The sequence below is a fragment of the Spinacia oleracea genome, chromosome 6 (assembly GCF_020520425.1).
Source record: "Spinacia oleracea cultivar Varoflay chromosome 6, BTI_SOV_V1, whole genome shotgun sequence".
NCBI lineage: Eukaryota > Viridiplantae > Streptophyta > Magnoliopsida > Caryophyllales > Amaranthaceae > Spinacia > Spinacia oleracea.
In genome coordinates this window covers 130,621,919-130,647,460 of record NC_079492.1, presented here as the reverse complement: position 1 = coordinate 130,647,460, position 25,542 = coordinate 130,621,919, and the positions used below count along the sequence as shown (strand labels likewise).

At 35.1% G+C, this 25,542-nt stretch overlaps 2 protein-coding genes across 5 annotated transcripts; both read left to right on the top strand.

The window, feature by feature from the left end:
• The first annotated feature begins 1,631 nt into the window (after window positions 1-1,631).
• On the top strand, window positions 1,632-5,512 carry LOC110788777 (probable pectate lyase 4). Its single transcript, XM_021993415.2, has 5 exons — window positions 1,632-2,039; window positions 2,574-2,925; window positions 3,309-3,519; window positions 3,609-3,677; window positions 5,087-5,512. The coding sequence occupies exons 1-5, from the start codon at window positions 1,739-1,741 to the stop codon at window positions 5,321-5,323; spliced, it is 1,170 nt and encodes a 389-aa protein (XP_021849107.1). The 5' UTR covers window positions 1,632-1,738; the 3' UTR covers window positions 5,324-5,512.
• Window positions 5,513-16,009: 10,497 nt separating this feature from the next.
• LOC110788778 (uncharacterized) lies at window positions 16,010-24,307 on the top strand. Of its 4 annotated transcripts, none has more exons than XR_008922663.1 (10): window positions 16,010-16,169; window positions 16,293-19,480; window positions 19,562-19,648; window positions 20,018-20,170; window positions 20,328-20,491; window positions 20,607-20,754; window positions 21,817-21,939; window positions 22,029-22,116; window positions 23,340-23,533; window positions 23,774-23,913. XR_008922663.1 is itself a non-coding variant. In XM_021993416.2 (10 exons), exons 2-10 carry the CDS (start codon window positions 16,778-16,780, stop codon window positions 24,064-24,066), a joined length of 3,663 nt encoding a protein of 1,220 aa, XP_021849108.2. In that variant the 5' UTR covers window positions 16,010-16,169; window positions 16,293-16,777; the 3' UTR covers window positions 24,067-24,307. The 4 variants fall into 4 exon arrangements, 2 of the variants coding, with proteins under 2 accessions (XP_021849108.2, XP_021849109.2); XR_002533446.2 differs by having other exon boundaries at window positions 23,306-23,533; XM_021993416.2 differs by lacking the exon at window positions 23,340-23,533 and adding an exon at window positions 24,045-24,307 and having other exon boundaries at window positions 23,774-23,948.
• Window positions 24,308-25,542: the final 1,235 nt, after the last annotated feature.

The window sequence follows — 25,542 nt, the reverse complement described above, 5'->3', positions numbered from 1 at the left end:
AATATATTAATATACGTTAAAATATATAAACAAAATGTATAAAATTACGGGGGATTACATACCATGTATTATCATTTCAATTAATATTCGTACTTACCATGTACGGAGTATTATATTATTAACAATAGACTAACATTAGAATTCCATTCATCAATTTTATTTAAATTTGTTATCAGATTAAACATTATATTGTTACAGAAATAAAATCATTTCATAAAAGGGAAAAAATAATGTTGATTCATGTTTCCTGCAATAATATATTCCATCCGTATTTATTTAAGAGATACACTTGGCCAGACACGGGTATTAAGAAAAAGAATTGAATGAAATAAAGTAATAAAACAAGTGGGGTTGGGTAGATATTTTAATAAGTAAAACAAGTGGGGATCATGTCATTTTAGGGAGTGGGTGATGGGGATGAGATGTAGATAGATTATTTAATTAGATGGTGGAGTTGATAAGTTACTAAAAATGGCAAGTGTATCTCTTAAATAAATATGGTCGAAAAAGGCAAGTGTATCCCTTAAATAAATACACATGGAGTAATATGTACTCCCTCCGTCCCTTAATACTCGCACCGGTTTGACCGGTGCGGAGTTTAAGACATTTAAATTGACTTATTAATTTAATGGGTGTTAGTTGATAGTGGGGTATTTTTTTAATATAGTTAGTAGAAAATGGGTAAGAGGTGGAGAATGGTGAGTGGGGGTGTGAATTTTTAAATGATTTTTTGTGGGGAATAGGGTGTAGGTGGGGTTAGTAAGTAAGTGTGAGAAATAATAAAATATTGGTATAAATTTCCATTTATAGAAGCGGTGCAAGTATTAAGGGACGGCCCGAAAAGGAAAGCGGTGCGAGTATTAAGGGACGGAGGGAGTAGTAACTTTTATGGTAACTGAATGATATTTTTATTTTATTTCTATCTTAGTGTCCTATAAAAGGTAACATCACTTTTTTTTAAAGGAAAATAATAAAAAAAAGTTTTGGCGGGAAAAAACTACACCGGGAAATGACACGTGTCATTTCCGGTGTCTGTTTTAGTATAATGATAGATAGCTTATGTAAACAATAAATGTTACTATGTACTCCCTCCGTCCCTTAATACTCGCACCGCTTTCCTTATAAAGTCGTCCCTTAATATTCTTCTCGTTTCTATAAATGACATACTTCTACTAATATTATATCATTTATCTTACTTACTATGGACCCACATATATTCCTACTTCCTAAAGAAAACATTAAAAAATTTCATCCACCCCCACTCCACCCTTTTATTTGACAAATTTTTCACTAACTATATTTAAAAAATATATCACTATTAACTACCACCTAATAAATTAAGAAGACAATTAAATTGCATAAAACTCTGTACCGATCAAACCGGAAAGAATATTAAAAGACGGAGGGAGTATGCAAAAGGAGTGTTTTTGTTTTTGGACGGCAAAAGGAGCGTTATAGTAAATTGTTGACTATCCACAATAATACTATTGTGAATCAGGTCCATACAAGAATAATCCTGAGTGGAAACAAAAAAGAAAAAAAATATCTACAATATTCTCTGCCGACAATAAGACAACCCCATCCCCCAAAATGTAAAATTCCCCATTCCATTGACTTCCATTAAAGTTTGATACTCTTACAAAACAGTGTTTTCCGTTATAAATTCCCCATTAGCAGAGTTTTAGAAGTAACAGGTGGAAACCGCAAAACCAACATTAAAACCCCCCAATAAATTTAAATGGGAAACTCCAATCGCAAAAACCGGCAACATAATCCACAACAACAACAGCAGCAACAGGTGGAAGGTTCATCAATTCCTCTCCCTTCAAATCCTAACTATTTATACCAACCTCATCATCCTCCTCCTCCTCCCTTCATTCCTCAACCTCAATCTTCTTCTTCTTCATCAATGGCGCTGACGTTGCCCTACTCCCATGTCGACTCTTGTTTACGCTCTCTCTCCGGCCAAGCTCAGGGCTTTGGCCGCCACTCCGTTGGTGGTCTTCACGGCCCCCTTTTTCACGTCACCACCCTCTCTGGTCAGTCTTCGCTTCTTACCTTCTTTTTCGTTTTTTTAATTGATCATTTGTGGAAATTATTGGGTTCTTTAAATTGATTTTTTATTACATTGCTTTCAATTTGGATTATTTTATGTTTAGAATCTCTTTTTCAGTATGGCAGTAACCCAATTATGCTATTTAGAGAGCTACGTAAATCATTTTCCTTTCGAAATTGAGGAGGAAGGGAAATAAGTTAAAATTACCCCCTATTTTGCGAGAAAGTCAATATGAACATCACTAAAAGCAATGAATTGTGAATTTGAATTGCAATACAAAGTAGTTAGAAAAGGTTGAATTACGGGTATCAATTTAGTTTGCTACAAATGTGAAATTCATTAATATTTCCTCTAAATAAACTTAATTAATCTTTTATGTTAGGTTTGATGAGGGCATTTGAGTGTTTAAGTGGTTTATGTGGATCATTTTTGTTTCTATGAGATTGATAATTGCTATGACAAATTGTTAATAATTTGATATGATAGTATTGTAGTTTCTGGGTGTTGCTTGAATTAGATGATGGACCTGGATCGCTAAGAGAAGCGTGTCGGAGAAAAGAACCACTCTGGATTGTCTTCGAAATTTCAGGTACAATTGAACTGAGGTCGTACTTGAATGTGTCATCTTATAAGACGATTGATGGTCGTGGGCAAAGAATTAAGTTCACTGGGAAAGGGCTAAGGCTGAAGGAATGTGAGCATGTGATAATATGCAATCTAGAGTTTGAAGGTGGCAGGGGGCATGATGTTGATGGGATTCAGATCAAACCTAATTCTAAGCATATATGGATTGATCGCTGCACTTTGCGTGATTATGATGACGGCCTCATAGACATCACCAGACAAAGTACTGATATCACTATTTCTAGGTCAGTCAGTGTATCTTGGAACTTATTCTACTTGCAATATCATTTATTCCTTTCATCCGATTATTACTTCTTAAGGCAATGTTTTATACTGAACTTACACTCATCATATTCATAACCAATGTTTATACTTGTTAGACTAATCTTGGTTAAGATTCTGTAAGACCCTCTAACCAAACATAGCCTAAGATAACATTAATTGCACTATTTGAACTGCGAGGTATGACTTTTAAGTGAAGTTTTTGGAAATTTACTTGCTTTATTTGCGTTGAATTCCTGACGAAGTTACATTTTTGTTGATCAAAAGCATCTGGTCGTTATTTTTGGACAGAGGAAGTAATATAGTAGCATAGTTAATTGGTTCAATATCTTTCTTATGCTCACAGGTGTCATTTCTCTCAGCATGACAAAACAATGCTCATTGGAGCAGATCCTTCTCATGTTGACGATAGATGCATTCGGGTGACTATTCACCATTGCTTTTTTGATGGAACTCGGCAGAGACATCCTCGCTTGAGATTTGGAAAAGTTCATCTTTACAATAATTACACCAGGGGTTGGGGTATATATGCTGTCTGTGCCAGTGTAGAATCTCAGGTTCTGTGCTATAACCTCAATAATAGCATCTCTCTTCAAGAAGTTAGCCTCCCTATTAGCTTGACTGTGATGTTCTCCTCTGTGCTCAGGTATATTCTCAGTGCAACATTTATGAAGCTGATAAGAAGAAATCAGTGTTTCTGTACTACACAGAGAAGGTGAATGTTTTATTTCTACCCTTCTCTTTCCTTGTGATGCAGATGGTAGTTATATAATTATCCTATGTGAGAAAGGTGACAATGCTCTAGAGTGTTTTTGTTTTGCTTTCTGAGATCACGCTGGTTTAGACTAAATATTATTGCCAATTGCAATAGCCATCTGCAATGAACTAAAACTATAAAGGAAACCTAATGAAGCAGATGTGCTATTATGCATAACTGTCACGATAACTTCCTTTCCACTTAATTTAAGCCGGATTGTGTAGCTTGTATGTTTCTAATAGTATAGTGCGAACTACAATCTTTTCCTGAGGGTATGAACTTTTCTTGTTAATGAATCATGTACCAGATTCCTTGTCTTCCTGCTTCACTTTATCTGCATAATTTATTAATTTGTATTGTACATAACTAGTAGTTTCTGTATCTGTTGGGGCTTCATTAGTTTGCTGTATCTGTTCGTGCTTATTGATGTTGGGTCCCCTCATAACCATCTCTGTAATGCTCTATTCGCCATTGTACCGGAGCTTAAAATTGCTATCATAAACAGAAGTCTCATCAGTATTATGTTACATGGTATGCATGAGAGGTCTTTTTCAGTAATAAGGCTACGTGATAAGCATGAATGCTGTTTTTCGTTTGTCCTGGTTCTGTCTATAAAAAGTTGTTTCAATCAAGACGGGAAGTGTTAAGTTAACAAGAAAATGTCATCAGTAAAACCTAAGGTCTGTGCAAAGGTTTTAGTAATCCATATCTTCGTTGATATTGGCCTTCATAAAAAAAAAGAAAAAGAAAAGAAAATAGGAGTTACTATTATTGACAGTAAGTTAACAAAAATCATGGTCATTATGCAAGTTTGATGTTTCACTTAATTGTCAACTTTTGGGTGGATTGTGTCTGGGTGAAGGAGTATTTACTTGGGCAAGGCTAGGGACTGTGGTGGCTCTCTGAATTTTACCTGACCTGTATTCTTGGAAACTTTCCAGATCCACCAGTAAATTTCTTAACTTTGACAGCTTTACCTGGATTAACCCTCGTGTAGTTAACTTACTGCTGCGTTTTAGGGGATGAAGAATCTGAATTTGCACTCCATCCATCCATCCATCCATCCATCCATCAATTATTTTGTGCATGGATGTCAATGTAAACAATAAAATTAGAAATGGCAGGATAGTAGTTGTTTTACACCTGGGGATCTGAGTGTGTCCTTTGAGATGCTGGTTGTCATTGTGGAAGATGTCCTATATGCACCATTATGTCGCTGAACAATTTGGGCTGCTTAAGCTTAACACTATACTAATGGGATCTATATATAAACACTATACAATTGTATATTTCTGGGATTAGTACTAGGAAGTAGTAAACTAATAATGATCATGATTGTCAATTTATCAATCTGCCATCTAATGCAGGCCGCCGATAAAGAAGAAGAAGCTACTGGGAGCATAATATCAGAAGGAGACCTATTTTTAAATGGAGCTGTATCTGGTGTAACGGCTTTGGAGGATGAAGAGACCGTGTTTCATCCTAGTGAGTTTTACAGTGAGTGGACATTGGAACCACCTACTGAGTCCCTCAAACATATTCTACAGCACTGTACAGGATGGCAGAACGTTCCTCGCATGCCTGAAAAACTCTCTGATGCTTAGTCACACTATGGAGCAACAACAACAACTACCAACTTTACACATACATAGGGGGATCGGAGTAGCCATTGCTTGGCGTTTATGAAGTAGATAGATATACAGTCCAGTATTATTTTTCGATTCTACGATATGATTCTGATAATGTCTGAAAACTAGAAATATTGATAAATAAAAATAAACTCGTTCTTGCCATCGCTGCTGCTATCCCGCTGTTTAACGCGTGCTTTGTATCTCAGCTAACCTGTATGCAAATATCCTGTGTGGCTGTGGCTGTGGCTGTGGCTGTGTCTGTCTCCCTTTTATACTTATGCTCTCCTTTTCCTTTTCAGGACTAAAAATGATAATTAAATTACTAAGTAAGATGCTAATGTTTGATTCTTTGTTTATCGGACGATTTGCTTTGCTGTAGCATCTCACTATTCATTCATTTAATCTGGAAGCATAAAGAGGAAAACGAATCTACTACTACTATGTCTTCAAGATTGATTTGGAGAAGAAAATTCCTCCTCAAATAGTGAGATGATTCGAGGTGGGATGCCTAAAGCCTAAAGTTATAGAGAAGCATATTATCAAATATAACGAGTTTTAAAGATTTGGCTTTTAGAAATAAAAACTGTTGTTGTAGAGTTGAACATTCGAAGATGGTATATTTTGGTTTCGAAACTAAACATAAAACTATTTTTTTTAGTTTTTATATTTTGATTTTTAGTTGTGTAAAAACAGAAAATTAAAGATAGTGAACGGATCAGAGTTGAGAGTGGTTTTTCACAAATTCTTATTTACAAGGGTTGTACAATAAATATTGTACACTTGTACACTGGAGTAAAAGTTAACTCAAAATGCTTAAAAGTCAAGCTTATATATGTAAAAGTTATCTATTTTTTAGTGAATTTTTTTTTCATTTTAATAAAACTTATTTCTTCAAAATCACTAATAATGTATAAAATTAATCATATAACCCTTTAAAATGTTTATCTATCAACTTTTTTTTACTAATATAAAAGTTAATCAAAACTAAGTTAAAGTTACAAGAAAATGAGTAAAAGTTATATTGGTGTACAATAAATTTATTGTGCACCTTGTGCGCGCAAGACCTTTTGTTTTTTTTTGTTCCAAATTGACTAATCACTTATGACATAATACTTTGTTTGAGAGATCAACAAGTATGGCTAGTTTTTCAAATCCCTGTCATCAATTCTTAAATGGATTTGGTCCACAAATTTATTGTGGACCATGTGTAAAAGAAGGTCAACAACTTGTTTCTAATTTATTTTGGCATATTTATTAGGATTATTATGAGAAAAAATATCAAATTTGTGTCGTCGATAAATGTTGTGCTTGAATAATTAATGTTCATTTTAAGTCACAATCACTTTTAAAAAATAGGGTTACCATTATTCAAAAAATGGGTATTTATCTAAGAAATTTGGTGTATAATCACTATATGAACAATAAAGGTCTTTATATACATTAAGAGGGTGCTGGAGAAAATTAATGATTTTGGGTTTACACTAATATTATCGTGGACTAGGACCACGCAAGAGTAATCTTATAAGGTGCATTTCGAAATCATATTTGTAGGATTATCATTTTATGTTCTTATTACATGATCCTATCACTCGAGTATGGTTGATAGGTGTCTTGATATTATATGATAGATCTTGATCAAATGATGTTTGCGATGGAATGATTGAGATGGAACCTCACGATCATAAACTCGAACATTAAAAAGTAGCAAAAGTTCTTCAGAACCAAAATATCTCCCGAAAAGAAGACTCCAAAATATACAAGTTCAATTAGATTGTATTTAATATACCCCATAATCTTTTTCAAAAATAACTTTTTTTTAGGCAACTGATACTATTACGCAATTCCAATTCATAAGTTAATCAATTGTACATTAATTCATGATGTCGACAACTAACATTAACAAATAGACGATAGTTTGATACATGTCTTGCAATCATATCATCACATGTGAGTGGCATGATTATTTGAACAAAAGCAACTAAATTTTTAGTACTTGTATCATCTAAAGTCGGAATTTTTTTTCCCCATAGAAAAAATAAACTTTATAATACTAAAAAAATAATAACATTAGGCTAGCATATAACACAAATAATTGTAAAAGATCAGCTGATACTTATTTAATTGTAAGACTACATGTAACTCACTTATTATATATACGAAAATGATAAAGGTCGTAACATGCGACCTTTAAGCCGTGTCACAATGATGACATGGCATGTTTATGTGTCATGATTTAAACTGGAAATTAAAATATTTAATTTATATATTCTATTTAAAATGTTTCAAAAAAAGCTAGGAAAATCTTAATATTCTAATTTGTTTCCTTATTTATACCGACTACCTTATTTACATATTTTCATAGTAAAAATATTGCATTGATAGTAAAAATATCATGATGACTCTTAGCCTACGTGTCGCCTATATATACCAATTAAACTGCGACACGTAAGATTGTGACAACTAAATGTTGTCGCAACTTGCGACCATTATCATCATCCATATATATATATGTACATGACATATTATCAGGCATTGTCTGACAGTTAAATAAGTATCTGATGATATATAAAAAAACCAGCTAAGCATATAAATAATGAATTTATATCATTGAGATGTGAACTTATTTCTCTAGAATGCAAGCTAAAAAAAGGAGTGGAGGAAATAATTGATGGGGTTCATTGAATTATGTATGGGAGTAGCACAAGTCACAAGTCACAACGCATGTCATGTTGTGTTTTGGCACTCCCCATAAATTTGACACCCCAACTTTGGTTGGGGCTACTTCTTCTTCTGCTATACAAAATTCATGTATAGATATGGCAATGAGTCAATGACTAATAAGATGGGCCACCCAACATACTAGGATTTGGGTGGTTTCACCAGGACGTGCGTTTAAGTCGGCGCCCACACACTGCCGACATGTACACGGTACATATATCTACTTACGGTAATCAATGTGTTAGACGGTAAAACTAAACGTATTTGGTCATATAGCTTTAAAAACAGATGAATAATAAAGCAATCATGGGCTTTTTAGGTCATCCGAGTTCGTTAAAGGCTCGAAAACTGCTTTTTAATTATTTCTGACTTTTGTTTTTAATTCCGTTTCGTATTAGGGTTTTGTGTTAACTATTTAAACACTTTATATTCGTCATTAGTAGGGGTGTCAAATCGGATCAACGGATCGGGTTTGGGTCGGACTCATCGGAATCGGGTTGAAACGGATCGGATTGGAACGGATTAATTTGGCTAACGGGTCGGATCGGATCGGATTGAAAACTTAACGGACCGGATCGGGTCGGATTTTTTATTCACGGATTCATATCGGATCGGGTTGTAAACGGGTCGGATTGTAGTCGGTTTGGGTCGGATCGGATCGGATTGGAATACGACGGATTGTTAACGGGTTTAGTCGGACTATAACGGGTTCGGGTTCATGTCGGTCGGATTAATATCGGATCGGATTCATATCGGGTCGGATTCATATCGGATCGGATTCATTTCGGATCGGATTCATATCGGATCGGATTAATCGGTAACAGACTAAAACGGGTTGGATTGAAACTAATTTAGCCTGGTTACATTGGATTCAGTTTTATATTGGTTCGGGTAATTATCGGATCGGGTTATTTGGTAGCGGGTTGGAATTTGGGGCAGTTCGTTTCCAAATTATATATTCTCATATCGATGACTTAATTAGGTCGGGGACGAAAATAATAACTAACTTTTAAAAGTAATAAGAATTTAAGATTAGTAATATAAGTTATTGAATATATTATTATATCGATGGGTTGGAATTAGTTCGGATTAAACAGGTCACGGATTAAAAACGGATCGGATCTAACGGGTCACGGGTTGAAACGGGTCGGATTAAACGGGTCACAGGTTAAAAACGGATCGGATTAAACGGATATTCCTCGGGTTGGAACGGATTCGGATTGAAACGGATCGGATCATAAACGGGTTTCGGATCGCTTCGGATCGGATTAAATGGATCCGGATTGTCACGGATCGGTCTGTTAACGGATTCGGATCTTAATCGGATCAATACTAACGGGTTGGGTCGGATTCGGGTTGAATATAATCGGATCGGATCGGATTTCGGATTTTAACTCGCGGGTTCTAAACGGTTCGGATTCTAAACGGTCGGACAAACTCATCGGGTTCACTGGGTCGGATTGAGAATTGACACCCCTAGTCATTAGAAATCAACTATTCTTTTGATAATAAAATTATGAGAGTTTATCTCTTTTCTGGTCGATTCCGGAGTTTTACATATTTATCGCTCGTAAATCTGTTCATTCGTTCTAAAGATTAGCGCTTACTTTTCTTTGATCATTCTGATTGCGCTAGGGATGGTCACCTTGCCTTTCCTTCTTACTCCAAATTGATTTGTTATTAATATTATTAATACTGGCCAAGAAATCGTGAAGGTTGAGATTTGTTTATACTCCATAATTATGTTTTTCAACGACAATATTGATAAGTCATTGGTCATAAGAATTGTGATACACATACACATACACATACACATACACATACACATACACATATGTAAACCTACATTCTAAAAGATGTAATTATTAATTATTCGTACACATATTTGATAAAAAGAAATTGTACGTTCTTCTTCTAGACATATCAAAATTCAAAAGGGTAGACTAACATCCAAAAAAATAGTCACAAAAATAAAAATATGAACCTACAAACAAACCTCTATTGGAATAGAGTATGACGTACACAACAAATACAAGTTTATATAACACTATTTCTAACTTAAAATCATTTGATAATGAATGAAGTAACATAATATTGGGAAGTGGTAGTAATTCTCTATCTTCCTTAATAAGGAGTCTCAGTCTCCCACTCACTAACTGATTTTGTTAACAAATTAAGATGGATAAAAAGGAAAACTGAAACGTCCCTCTTTGTTTTTTTAGTTGTATTCCAATTGTGTAGAACAACGAGGTCAAGAGAGAAATTAGAAACTATAGCATTCAAGGGAAGTCAAAAAAGGCCAAATCCCACATAATCCTATATTGTCCAAAGAGATGTACTTATATATACGTGCACATTGATGAAAAATTATTAATCTTTATAATATCCGACGCCTATACTAACGTTTAAAAGAAACATAACCACAAAAAGTAAGTTACACGCAAGTTTTTGTAGGAAAAGTGTCTGATCACATACAACTAATACGTACAATTTCATCATGGTTATATTTTAGAATAATTTGATAATGTGCGCTGTCAATTCTCAACCCAAATCGTTGAACTCGTTGGGTTAATCCGATTGTTAAGAATTCGAACCGTTAATAACCCGTGAGCTGGAACTCAGAATCCAATCCGATCCGATCCGACCCGATAATACTCAACCAGAATCCGAACTGTCTCGAAAATATTAACCCGATTAAGATCCGAAACCCGATAACAAACCGTCATGCGACAACCCGACCGTTTCTACCCGAACCGAATGGACCAGAAAATCGTTAATTACCCGATTTGTTTCAATCCGAACCGTTTCAATCCGAACCGTTTCAACCAAGGAAAAACCCGTTTAATCTAGACCGTTTGCAACCGGCCGTTTATAACCCGAACTGTTTCAACACAAACCGTTTATTACCCGAACTGTTTCTACACGAACCGCTTACAAACCGTAACCCGTTTACAACTCGTTTAATCCAAACCGTTTATAACCCGTCTTCTCTGAACTATTTACAACTGTAACACGTTTTATTTGATCCAAATTAAAAGTTGTACTAGGTACTAGAACGCTTTTATAAATTAATGATTTTTTTTAGAAATACGACATACTTTTTAATAATTTTACCTTTACTACCCAATTACTTTTATTGGGCTTAAGTGACTGGTAACCGGTAAAAAAGTCAACGAGATGGTGATGAATTGATGATGACGACTGAATATATCGAGGGAGAAGACAGAGAGAGTATTGCCACATAGGGACATATTAACGCCTACAATAGGTTTATGACTTGTTGGGCCCAATAAAGGTCGTTGGGTAGTAAATGTGAGATCATTAAAAAATATGTCGTAGGTGGGCTTAATAAAAGAAAATTGGCCAAAGATTGGATTAATATTACCAAATTTTCCTATATATTTACATAGTTATATAGTTGTAAACTTATAATCTCATAAAATTATATAGAATTAGATAGTTGTAATCTAATAATCTCACAAAGTTACATACTTATATAATTACACAATCATATCGTTATAGATTTATATCCTTATATATTTATATTTTTGTAGGATTTTAGTTTAATCTAGTTATTATCATCAATTCTTCAGTTATTAGCTTATTAGAGTAATCAAATGTACAATCTTATATTCCTTAATTCTTAATAATGTTATAAAACTTATGAAGTTGTACTGTTTTATTAGTCCTGCACTCTTTTATTGACTCATATTCAACTTTTTGTCGATTACTAAACTAAATTGATCTAATTCAATGCGTTATAAGCTTGTTATAAGTTATAACTAACGACTAATAAAAAAAACTATGTTGTTTTAACTGAATCGACTTAATTCATTAACAATTGAACTTTTTTGTCTCGTTTCGTTCGTTGAACATGTTAGTCTCATTGTTGTTTAAACCATTATGAATATATGATTAACTTGTATTTACAAAATTTACAAATTCATTACGTATTAGTTCATCATTATCGATTATTAATTACTACGTTATTAGTTATAATTCATCAATAAATGTTTCATGAATACAAAGTGATAAATTCTATTAGTCATTAGTTCATCTTTATGATTAGAGTAAGTCATACTCCGTATACTATATACTCACTAACTCTATTGGTCTTAAATTTTTAACACTTTTGAAATTTAGTTACCGCTTTTGTGTCCTAATTAAGACATCCATATTATAATTTATAAACGACGAAAATGTGATTTAGTATTGTTTATAATTTGTATCTGATTGACCAAACCCGACATGAACCCGACCCGATATGATAAGAACCTGTTACAACTCGCCTAAATCTGTTTACAACCCGACGTGTCCTAACCCGACCCGATCGACTATAACCCGACCATATACAATCTGACTAAACCCGCTTACAACCCGACCCAATCTAAACCGACCACGTACAATCCGACCCGATATTAACCCATGTCAACCAACTTGAACCGTTAATAATAAGGTGGAGACACATATCTTTATTATATAAGTGAAGAATTGAGGTTATTTTAGTAAATCCACTGTTGGTGTCCCCCTTGGATTACTAAAATACCCTCGGCACTTATAAAATAGAGAATATAATGTCAACCTAACCAATAGGGAAGCCTAAATAAGTAGGGGTGTCAAATCGGGTCATCGGTTCGGTTTCGGTTCAGGTTGAAACCAGTTCATTTTGCTATCGGTTGGTTCTGATCGGGTTGAAAAATTAACGGTTCGGTTCGGGTTTGGGTTATGTGGTACGGGTTCATATCGGTTCGGGTTCATAACTCGTCGGGTTCATAACTGGTGGGATTCATATCGAGTCGGGTCATATTTGGTCGGGTCATAAACGGGTTAAGCTGGGTTCATATCGGTTCAGGTTCATATCGGTTAGGGTTATAATCGGGTCGGGTTCATATCGGGTTGGGTTCAAAATCAGGTGGGGTCAGGTCAGGTTGGGTCGTATTGTAGTCGGGTCGGGTCAATTCGGTTCGGTTTGTTAACGGGTTTAGCCGGATTGTAATCGGGTCGGGTTGTAATCGGGTCGGATTCATATCATGTCAGATTCATGTTTAGTCAGATCAATTCGGATACAAATTACAAACAATGTCAGGTTATTACTAAAATCACAATTTTCAATATGTTTATATTGTAATATAAGCAAAAGAGGCCAATTGATCTAATTCAATACCTTAAACAATGCCGGGTTATTGCTTTAAGGTATTGAATTAGATCAATTTAGTTTAATGATTGATTAGACGATTAGTCAGTTGAATACGAGTCAATAAAAGAGTGCAAGGCTAATAAAACAGTACAAATTCATGAGTTTATACTTTTATAGCATTTTCAAGAATTAAGGAATATAACATTCTATATTTTATTAATCTAATAAGCTAATAACTGATGAATTGATGATCATGATTAGTTAATTTAAAATAAAAGTCCACATAACTATAACTATGTAAGGATATAAATCTATAACGATATAATTGTGTAATTATATAATTATATCAATTTAGTTTAATGATCGATTAGACGATTAGTCAGTTAAATACGAGTCAATAAAAGAGTGCAAGGCTAATAAAACAATACAAATTCATGAGTTCTATACTTTTATAACATTGTCAAGAATTAAGGAATATAACATTCTACATTTTATTACTCTAATAAGCTAATAAGCCATTTCCTGTAAGTAATCAGGAAGGGGTGAATAACCCTAATGTTTTTTTAATGGAGCACCTGCAAAGTCAAACCTCGAAACACTCATGTTAGTATCATATTTGATATTGCGGGTTATAAACGGTTTGAATTAAACGGGTTGTAAACGGGTTACGGGTTGTAAACGTTCCGGGTTGAAACAGTTCGGATTGTTAACGGTTCGGGTTGTGAACGGATTTTTCCCGGGTTGAAATAAATCGGGCCATTAACGGTTTTCGGGTCCATTCGGTTCGGGTAGAAACGGTTCGGGTTGACGCATGGCGGTTTGTTATCGGGTATCGGGTCTTAATCGGTTTAATATTTTCGAGACGGTTCGGGTTCGGGTTGAATGTTATCGGTCCGGTTAATTTTCAGGTTCCAATTAACGGGTTATTAACGATTCGGGTTCTTAACGATTCGGATTAACCAAGCGGGTTCAGCGGTTCTGGTTGAGATTTGACAGCCCTACAAATAAGCATTTTAATCAATCTAGCCTCTTAAATAAATTCTTACTATTTTAATTAATTTGTTTATATGAGTTAGACTCTATCTAACTTATCTGTTTCTTATATTTACACGCATCGCATTTATATTATATATTTTACATGTTATTTCAGATTTAAATATTGTAACACAAATCTGTTTTTATATTCGCACGCATCGCGTGCATATAAAACTAGTACTCTGTATATAATAACTAACTAAGCTAGTTATTCTTTAATAAGGGACAATTCTACCTTATTTTGTTAACCACCTTCTAACAGAAAATAAACATTTTTATGCACGGAAGATCAAAATATCCCCTTTTTTAAAATGTTACCAATTATGGGAATTAATAAATAAAAAAAATAGAGAAAGTATCAAACTACTATTACTCGCTCTATTAAAATAACTCGACAAGATTTAGTACGCCACCAAATCTAACACATGCATCTTCCCCTCCCTAGCTATTTGGTAACTAAATAAATGTAACTGATTAATCTTTAATGAAAGGCACACAAAAATATTCAAGAAATCGAAAAGAGTTTGTCTTAAAAAGAAGTGGTAATGGCGGCAAAAGTCATATCCCCTTCTTACAAAGTATATTACCCCGTACTTTTTATTTTTTCCTGAGGTAATTAGATTAAATCAAATAAAAGTCAGGGAAGTTTATCCTATACAAGTACATACTTCGTACATAATAAAAAAAAGAAGCTTATTCAAGAACTAGTCTATTAAAAATTACAATCTGGATGGATGCTCAATAGAAGTACTTCGTATGAGACACATGCATGTACAATAAATTTTGTTATGTGGATGTAAAGTTATCTCAAAATGTGTAAAAGTAACTCAGTTATATTATAAACGTCATTATTTTTTAATGCTAAAATTTTCTGTTTAACAAAAATTACCCCTTCAAAAATAAGACGGATTACAATATAAATATTATCAGAATATATATATTAAAAGTTATTACGAAGTATAAAACTGATTAAAAATAGGCAAATATGCCAAAACAACCTTTTATAACTCCTTTTTTGCGAGAAACAACATTTTTTTAAAAAAATTGCGAAAAAGATCCTTAAACTAAAAAAAACTTGCGAGAGACAACCATATTGGGTTTTCTGGCGTTGACCACTAATTTCCGGCCTTGAGGTTAGCAAAACCGGCGAAGTCAAGGCCGGAAATTAGTGGTCAACGCCAGAAAACCCAAAATGGTTGTCTCTCGCAAGTTTTTTTTAGTTTAAAGTCCTTTTTTCGCAAAAAAATAAATTTAAAAAGTTGTTTCTCGCAAAAAAAAATCGATTATAAAAGGTTGTTTTTGGCAAATTTGCCTTTTGGTTTTAACGGAAAAAAGATGAGGTTAGCAAAACCGGCGAAGTCAATGCCGGAAATGAGTAGTCAACTCCGGAAAAGACAAACATGTTGTTTCTCGCAAGTTTTTTTTAGTATAAAGTCCTTTTGCAATTTTTTTTAAAAGGTGGTTTCTCGCAACAAATGAGTTATAAAAAGTTGTTTTTGGCAAATTTAGCTTAAAAATATTATCAAAAACTGATTAAAAGTTAACCTTACATGCATAATGCATAAGAAAATTTTGTCCATTTATGATTTTGTTTTTTTCTCTTGAGTCCAGCTCACTCGTCACTCTCGCCGCGTTTGAATTTCAATTTTTCTCATTCACCAAAATATTTATATTTTTGTTGGCAAATAATTTTCTCTTCCTTTTAAATTATTTTCCTCCAAAATCCTTCAATTTCTGATTATTTCTATTTTCATTATTATTAAATACTTAGAAAAAAACAATAAATAGAAAAACAACAACACAAAAAAAGCCTTTCTCCTTCCCTCCTCTTTCTCTCTCCTCTCTCTCTCTCTCTCTCTGCTCCGGTGTTGATGCCGCCAAAATCTCGACAATGTCGCCGGCCGACGCCTCCAATTGAACATTTCAATCGTAAGCCACGCTTTTGTCCTTTTTCTCTCTCTTTTCTAATTGAATTTTCATGTTTTTTTTAATAAAATTCCCCTCAATTTTTAATGATCTAATTCAAATTTCAAATAATTTCTAAAATTGCAGGTATAAAAATTAAACATATGATCGGGAAATTCAATTTCTCTAATAAATTAGTGAGAGAGAGGGGTAGTATGTTTTGTGATCTCCTTCTTTTTTGCTGATTATTCCGTTTCGGTTGATCAAAATTGATCGAATTTTGGGTGTTTGATATGAAAATAGGAGGAATTGGGTATATTTTGTAGCTAGGTATTGATTATTATATCTGATTATATTTTTGTATATAGATATTAAAGTTGTTTAGTATACTTTTGTGACTAGGTAAATCATTGGTGGGTTGATTTCTGGGGTAGCATATCATAACTGGAGTGGTTGTTTATCGTATATTTATAAATATATACATACTAGTATATAAATTTTGTTTCGGTCGGAGAAAGAAGAAGAGAAGGTTGGATTTGAGTATATGAGGGTTTTGTTGATGGAATTTGGTTGGTGTTGTGGATTGTGAAGGGAGGAGAAGTTATTAAGTTGGTTAAAATTTGTGCGTAGATATGAGGGGAAATGTGCATGTACCCTTGGATCAAGGGTTTCAAAATGAGTCGGCTATAGGTGTTGAGAATAGCAGATTACAAGGGGGAAATACTGTAAATAGTAATTATGTGTCTGTACAGACAGGGGAGGAATTCTCTTCTGAGTTTATTCGTGACCGTCTTACTCCTAAGTTGTGTCCTCCTGGGTTACCTATGGTTCAGAATAAAGAGATAAAAGGCGGATTTAACAACGAGAAAGACCGTCAGATGGGTTATGAAGATCTTACTAGAATCCTTGGAATCCGTAGAGTGGATTCTGAATGTAGTTCTGAGGTATCCGAGTTTTCTTCAGCACAAGGTTGTCCTCCAGAAAATGACCATTGGACTCGTTTTGACAAAAGATGTCACCTAGATGATAGCGCTAATGGCCGGGGAGCAGTGGAAGCTAATGGTGTACAGAACATTGACCAGGGTAACCTTGGAGCAAGATTACCACCCATTACTATTCCTCATTCTCCTCATTTGTACAACCCTCTTGATTTAGGGTCTTCTGATGGCTCTCAACCTGGCAAGTTGAGGATTCTCTGCAGCTTTGGTGGTAAAATTTTGCCCAGGCCAATTGATGGGAAACTTAGATATGCCGGGGGAGAGACACGCATGATTTCTATCAGAAAGAATATCTCATGGGAAGAACTTATTTGTAAGACTTCTGGCATATGCAATCAACCACACAGTATTAAATACCAGTTACCAGGTGAAGATCTTGATGCACTCATATCAGTGTCTTCCAATGAGGATCTCCAAAATATGATGGAGGAATATCACGGGATTCAAAAGTCTACTGGGTCTCAAAGACTTCGAATTTTTCTGATCCCTGTTAGTGAAACTGAAAATCGCAGTCCAGGCACTTTTCAGCAGGCCAGTCCTAACTATGAATATGTTGTTGCTGTTAATGGGATATCAGAACCTAGCCCTCGAAGAGCCTCTGGGGACCAACTAATCACCGAATTAACTAAATCAGGGCCTATATTTGACCGTATTCCGAGCTTTCATGGTGATTCACCTTCGTCTCATCGTGTGGAAATCAAGGATGGCTCTAGCTCTTCACATGGAGGGCATGTAGCTAAGGATTTCTTTAACAAAACCAGGTCACCTGCTCAATCTCCTTTGTGCGCTACTAAACCAGCTCAGCTCAGCAATGCAAAGAGTGGTGGTGTGCAATGGCACGAGGATAGCTTATGGAAACACAGTGGCGAAAGCAATAGTTCCTTTGTTAAGTCCCAACTAACATTTGATAGTGTCTGTGGCAAGTCAAGTGTACCTGGGCAGGAATCCCTCTCAGAAGCGCAACAAGGAAATGGGGATTTTATCACTCCTCTGACTGATGATAACCAGAATCAAAATGGCAGTCAACCGTCTCAACATTCGGGCAGGGTAGCTCATCATGAGAGGTACATGTCACAGGTTGATTCTCGAGCTTTCATGATGGAATCAGTTGACTCAATGGACTCTCTTCATGGTATGATTCATGCATATTCAGATTCACAACTGCAGCAGTATGGGGAGAAATTATCATATTGTTCACAGGAGGGATTAAGCCCACCTTCTTCTTTGCACTTTGCTAAGCTAACAACTTCCCAAGCATTTTCTGCCGCCCTGCGAGAAAAGGCCGCCCCATTGCAAGAGAATGTCCATGTTGTCAAGCCTGAAATATCGAAGCAGCTGATAGATATGGAGCCTACTGAGTGCCGCAAAAGAGATGAACTTCCTAGTCCACTTTATTCAGATTCTTTGGGCTGCAATCCATATCTCGAAGGCAGTAGTAAAACTGTAGATGATGAATACCAAACGGGTGCTGAAGACCTAGATAAACAGAATCCGCTGATGGAAAATCCTTATGATTCTGATTCTCTAGGTCTCCAAATGATGAACAGGGTTCTAAGCTCTGATTCCCAGTTGCACCAGAGAATAACTGATCAAAATGTGTTTCTTACTACTCCTGTAGAGAACAAGTTGGTGAATGGTAACTGCTACCATATTAATACTGATGCACAAGTGCCACAAGTACACCAGCAGGTGCCAATTACCACTTCTGATGCAACATCATCATCAGAGGGTATTCCTAAATGTAAGCTTGAGTATCAACTGGAAAGAAACTCATCTGTTATTGTCGAGATCCATGAAGATGGTGAGGCTCATCATCATAATTTCACTGGAGAAATTACTGATGAAGCTTTAGGTAGATTTCCGAGCACTATATTGCAGTTTCATGGCAATAATCGAGAGATTGATCTTCTTTCTGGTATGACAGACGATTCTTTTCTGTCTCTGAAGGCCGTTGCTTCCCCATCTGTAGTTGATAGTATTGACTATCAATTCCACAAGCATTCAACAAACACTGCTGCTTATGGAGGGGAAATTTTTTTTGGGTCTGACAACAGTTTTGATCTTCCAAGTGAGAAGATCGAGAAGCTGGAACACAGAGATGGGAATGGCGTTTTGACAGTGGCTAATGAAATTGGTCGATCGGAACCCTTGAACATGCACAATCAAAACTACCACGAGCCCCTGCTTGTTATTGAAGATATGTACAATTTTAGGCCCGAAACAGTTGCTTTTCCCACTGCAGTTACTCCTCGTGTAGTGGATATTTTCTCTGATGTTTGTTCTGAACATCCAAGTGAGGCTGATGGAGACGGCATTGGCTCAGAAATTGACGCCGAGGTAACAAAATGTCGTACAGTTGGTCGTTTCTAGTTATCCTATTTGTCTGTCTGGAGTTGACTGGATTATTTGTCTGCATAGGATTCTAAAGCTGCTGGCTTACATAAGGATGACTCTGTCATCGATGCTGTGATGGCTGAAATAGAAGCTGGCATCTATGGATTACAGGTGCTCCACATTTTTGCCTTCTCTCAACTTGTTATTTTCTTGTTGAAGTTTATATTTTCAACAAGATATCGTTTGGAAGCCATTTTACCCTTGGTACTTATGGGACTTTTCATCATGGGAAATCAAACCTCAACAGGAAATGAGATCTTGTTGAAAAATGGTTTCTCTTGGTTTCTGTGCAATGGTGCTATGCTGCTTTATTTCCTTTTAAAATACATATAAAACAGGGAACATGCATGCATGTGTTTCTGCCTCTTCCAATGTTACCTGCCCACCTATATTTATTGTCAGGAAACTGAATATATAGAATTTTCTTAAGCTGGTTTACTTCTGTAACTGTTTAATTGAAAGATTATAGCTGATACACAGATCATCAAGAATGCGGATCTTGAAGAGTTGAGAGAATTAGGATCTGGTACCTATGGGACTGTTTATCATGGGAAATGGCGAGGATCAGATGTTGCTATCAAGAGAATTAAAAAGAGTTGCTTTTCAGGAAGATCATCAGAGCAAGAGCGGTTGGTAAGACTTTCTGATGAACCTAACTTTTCTTAACCCCAAGAACAAGATGGGGGAAACGAAAGAGAATGCAAGGGTTTATGCTAGTACAAATGTATATGTTATAGTATTTTGTCACTATGATTTTTACGTATAAACCTGTAATTTTCACTCTTATCAGACCAGAGACTTTTGGAGAGAGGCACAGATACTCTCAAAACTTCATCATCCAAATGTAGTTGCATTCTATGGGGTAGTTCCAGATGGAGCTGGAGGGACCTTGGCTACTGTGGCTGAGTTCATGGTGAATGGGTCACTCAGGAACGTCCTAGTCAAGAAGGACCGGTAAATCCTTCCTTCAATTACTGTGCTCCAATTATTCACGAGTAAATACAATTTTTTCATAGCAGTTGTCCTTCTTTCTAACTTTTTTTGTTGTTTATGGAAACCTGTTTAACAGATCACTTGATCGTCGGAGAAAACTCATTATTGCCATGGATGCAGCTTTTGGGATGGAATATCTGCACTCAAAAAATATTGTTCATTTTGATCTAAAATGTGACAATTTGCTTGTTAACATGCGGGACCCACAAAGACCAATTTGTAAGGTACAAACTGAGTTATTCATTTGAGTTATTACAGATGCGAATTAATCAATCAAATATAACTGTTTCAAGTATTCCTTTTAGCGGATTAGAAATTACAGCTGAGCATGGTTTCTGTATGTTTAGGGAAATTTATGAAAACTTGGAAGATATATGTTACTTCGAAACTAATCTTAGCAATTTAGCATACCTTGGAAATTGGTGAGGAGAGAACCTTTATCTGATGGGTTAAAAATTTGAGGAATTATTTTATTTGCGAAATATGACCCAGTCCACCCTTTGAAACCTGGAGATGGTATTAGTCTTTTAATTTTGCGTTAACACAATTCCTATTAGAAATTAAGTGCACTCTTTCTTGTAATTATTTTAGTTGGCCTGAGATTCCTCCTTTTTTTTTTACTTTCACCATTTGCAATTTTGTTCACTCTTTTATCAATTTTTTGTGATTTACATAATGAATTATAGTCATGTGGGATTTACACTATTCACACACTCTTTTCGTCTCGATATATATTTTCAAAATTTCAGGTTTCTAAAATTTTAGCTAGTGTATAATTAGAGATATTAAACTAAAGATTTACATTGACAAACGTGAAACATCAAATGCTGCAAGTAAAAAAGACGGAGGGAGTATAAAGTTTGATGGGTGGAATTGGATCCTCAGAATTGTATTTGTGGCCTAATATAATACCAAATCTGTTATTCAGTACCTTATTTAACAGAAATAAGCAATCAGCCGTTTGGTGTTCATTCTAGAACTGTTATTTCTTCACCGAACCCTGATTTAACAGTTGGCAGACATCAAGACACTACAAACAATTCCATGGAATCAACATTCTCTGATGTTGTGTGCATAAGGTCGTTAGTCGTTACTTCTCAGAATTTGTCCGGTTTTTTTTTTGTGTTGGGGGGGGGGGGGGGGGGGAGGTAATTTGTGCTCCATTGTTATTTATAACATGTACAATCTCGCTTATTCTATTTGTTGGGAATATTGGATAGTCCCTAAACTATGCTCCTACCTGTCATTGGAAATCCAACGATGTATGCTGATCAGTAAATCTATAGGTTGGAGATTTTGGATTATCGAGGATCAAGCGTAATACATTGGTTTCTGGTGGTGTTCGGGGAACACTTCCGTGGATGGCACCAGAATTGTTGAATGGCAGTAGCACCAGAGTTTCTGAAAAGGTGTGAGGACTGAAGAACACCTATTATCTCCTTCCAGCAATTTTTGCATATAAACCTATATTGATTATAATAATAACGGGCATTGGCAGGTTGATGTCTTCTCCTTTGGCATTGCGATGTGGGAGATCTTGACCGGTGAGGAGCCCTATGCGAACATGCACTGTGGTGCAATCATAGGTAAACAATTATGGCCTTGTAATAAGATTCATCCTTTTCTTTTTATTTCTTTGTGGTATCGGCTGGCCTCTTTGTTGTACATTAGCACATTTTCTCTACACAATTATTTTAGCATTTACTATACGAATTTCAAGTTATATTTTTTTATACTCTATTACATATGAAAAGAATTGGAATTTACCTAGGACTTTACCAGTTTTATTTTTTGTTGTATTTTAGTTATTGATATACAATTTACAATATTTGTCTAGATACGGGCATCAAATACACTGATTAGTTTGTCGATATCATGTTACTTCCATCCTCTATCAGCAAAAACCAAACCTTTTTTTTCTAACTTTCTTGGCCTCTTCTGGCGTCATTTGTTATACACGTTGTCCATAGCATAGTTAGTGCCACAGTCCCACTTTAGGAAAAATCTCTGTTAAGCACCATCATTTCCTATGCATGTATGATCATTTGCAGAGAACTGAAGGGGCTATACTTCAAAAGAAGGCAAGGTTGTATTGATTTATTTTTCCATATAGAATCATCTAATTGCTCAAGTCCATTATGATGCTCCAGGAGCCTAAGACCTGCATTTCTTAGAAGGCAACACGTTTTATTCAATAACAGTGGAACTAAATGATGGTGAACTTGTCACCTGCTGAAATTGGTTAATCTTGATTAAGAACAATTTTTGCGAACGTAGGAAGCTGAAATCAATAATTTGGGAGAGTAAATAGAAATTGCAGCACTGCTGGGTGGTTGGGGTAGGGGGTTTGGTGGAGAAAAGGGGAAACCTAAAGATGACAAATGGGATAGTTTCTATTGATGCTTGAGAGCTTATAAGTTCTCTTTACTAGTTGTTGGGTTTTTGTTAACTGTGAGGTTGATTTAGTGAAAGTAGGTTCTGTAATAGGGTTAACCAAACATATAAAATTCGACCTTATCCCCCGTTTCCCCCCTATTTCATAATTTGAGGTTGAACTTCAACTGTATTTCAATACTTCCTATCAGAAGGTTAATTATTGCTATGTTCTTCCATTTTTTAACTTTTTTTGCTCAGCATATTTAGAGAATTAATAGTCAAAATTTGACTTTAAAATTTCTGCGAAATATTACTAAATGAAGGTAGTATTAATATAACCTAGAAGCTACTTGTCCATTTCACTCCAAATGTGACTTTTCCAATCACTTCCTGTTTTAGAAAATAAGCGCCAAACTTTTTATGGAAGTGGTAGGTCTAAAGGGGACAAGCTACTGAGACTTGTAAAGTGAAGTAGGATTTCTGCTCTTTAAGTGTTGAATCATGCTGTTGTCCTACTGGAGAAGGTAGTGGACACCATTGAGAGTGCGCATGGTAATTTGTAAGCATATACCCCGCATAAAAAAGTGCAATTGTACAAATGGAGAATTACCTGAGATCCTGAAGCAGGTTTGTGAATCTTCTGTAAATGCTGTTTGACAAATATGTAAATATGGTTTATTTTCGCTCCCTTCTTTGTGTTTTCAGTTCAAGGGATACCAAGTGTCACCCAGTGTTTTTCTTGAGGTGGTTTAGTATATATCTTTATCGGTCTACCTTTATCACCTAAAGGCTGTGGGTTTAACACAAAATAGTTAAGTTTACTGTTGTTTCTTATTTGTGGACCTGTTTGGTGAAACATCAATGTAGGAGGTATTTTAAAGAACACTCTCAGACCACCAGTTCCAGACCGCTGTGACCCTGAGTGGAGGATTTTGATGGAACAATGTTGGTCAATTGAGCCAGAGGCACGACCCTCGTTCACAGAGGTGACAAATAGGCTCCGTTCCATGTCTGCTGCTTTACCATCAAAGGACTACAAAAGGTTAGAGGCAAAATATGCTTTTGCGTGAATTGAATGATGATCAGACCATGTTATCTTACTAACAAACTCTAACATTGCTTTTCGATGAATTTTCAGAACTCTCTCGGGTAAAGGATAGATCTGGTTAATCAAAGCAAGGAAAACTCTTGTCTTTTCACTTTTTGTTGATGCTGTAATTTTCCTACCAATTTTTCTTTTGTGCATAGTTTTGTGAGTTCTGTCCAGTCATATTTTTTCATTCTTTCGATATAAGATCACAATATATGGCCAGGCTTATGCTGTACAATGGTTGGTCTACCATCAAATTTTTGCTGAACAGATATTTGTATATACGAAAGTATAAACCTTTTACGGAGTAAGCTTTAATGAGTTCGTTGAGTCCATAATGTTCATTATTGGTAATACAGCAATTTGTATGTTCTTCATAACAAATTAACAATTGGTGTATAGTTATTAGTTGGCCCGATCATTTTCTAATGAAATCCCCATTTTGGGCTAGTTATTGTACTTCTTTTCTTAGCTTATTCAAATTTATTATTTGAGGTTGCGTCGTCTTTTTAAAAAAATGTTTTTACGTCCAATAAGTTAAAATAAGTATCAATTAGGTCCGATGAGTCCAAATGTGTTTCAATAAATTTATATGGGATATACTTGCTCATTTCTTTTTTGCTTGACCTGAGGTCCCATAGCATAGGGTTTAAGTAAAGATAAGCATAAAAAACTTCAACACTAACAATATGACGGGAAAATTGGGAGTTAAGCTCATGTTTAGGGCCTCACCTTTTGAGTTTTTCACCATTTGGGACCTGTACTTTTTTTTTTCACCCTTTAAGACTTCAACTTTATTTTCCGGTAAGTTAACTCACCTTTAAGTTTAACCACATCATAAATAAAATAAAATAAAAACAATTTCAAGCATTTAATAAAATCTAAAAGTTTACATTGAATTAATACTTCATAAATTTGTACTTTGTATTTATTTCGGAAGTATTATATTTTTAACAGAAGTACTACATATACAATATTATTAGAATTAATTAATAATAAAAAAAAAGGGCCGGAATATACTTTACGTGTCCTTAACGGTGAAAAAAAAAATACGGGTCCTTAACGGTGAAAAATTACAAAGGTGACACCACATTCTTTATCTTAACTCGGAAAATTGGGGATAGTATGATATTTTAATATGTCTACCTTTTCTCATCTCTGTAATACATTAAATTTCAATCAATTTCAAATATTTTACTCTATTTTGCGGAGTATTATAATTTTACTTTTTAAAATTATTGCAAGAAGTATTTCCTTGACTTTTTTATTTATCCAACTTAACGGTGTATGATTATGTTTAAAACCAATACCATATTGAAACAGAGCGATTTCCTTCAATATTGTTTAAAGAACGTCAAATTCCCAAAATGCGCCACTTTTTAACTTAATTCCCACCATACCGTCCACGTCAGCATTAAAACCGGTCTTTTTTTTTTAACGAAGCGACACTAAACCGCTATCTCAGGTAGCAGTTGACTTAAGTAAACCGCTATCTGAGATAGCGGTTTATAATCACGTACTATTTATAAATGGTAAAAAAAAAAAA

Coding starts and splice junctions, on each gene's coding strand:
- LOC110788777 (XM_021993415.2), top strand. CDS start 1,739: ATGGGAAACTCCAATCGCAAAAACCGGCAACATAATCCACAACAACAA. Junction 2,926..3,308: donor ACTGATATCACTATTTCTAG/GTCAGTCAGTGT, acceptor TTATGCTCACAG/GTGTCATTTCTCTCAGCATG. Junction 3,520..3,608: donor GTGCCAGTGTAGAATCTCAG/GTTCTGTGCTAT, acceptor CTCTGTGCTCAG/GTATATTCTCAGTGCAACAT.
- LOC110788778 (XM_021993416.2), top strand. CDS start 16,778: ATGAGGGGAAATGTGCATGTACCCTTGGATCAAGGGTTTCAAAATGAG. Junction 19,481..19,561: donor GCTCAGAAATTGACGCCGAG/GTAACAAAATGT, acceptor TTGTCTGCATAG/GATTCTAAAGCTGCTGGCTT. Junction 22,117..23,773: donor GCACTGTGGTGCAATCATAG/GTAAACAATTAT, acceptor ACATCAATGTAG/GAGGTATTTTAAAGAACACT.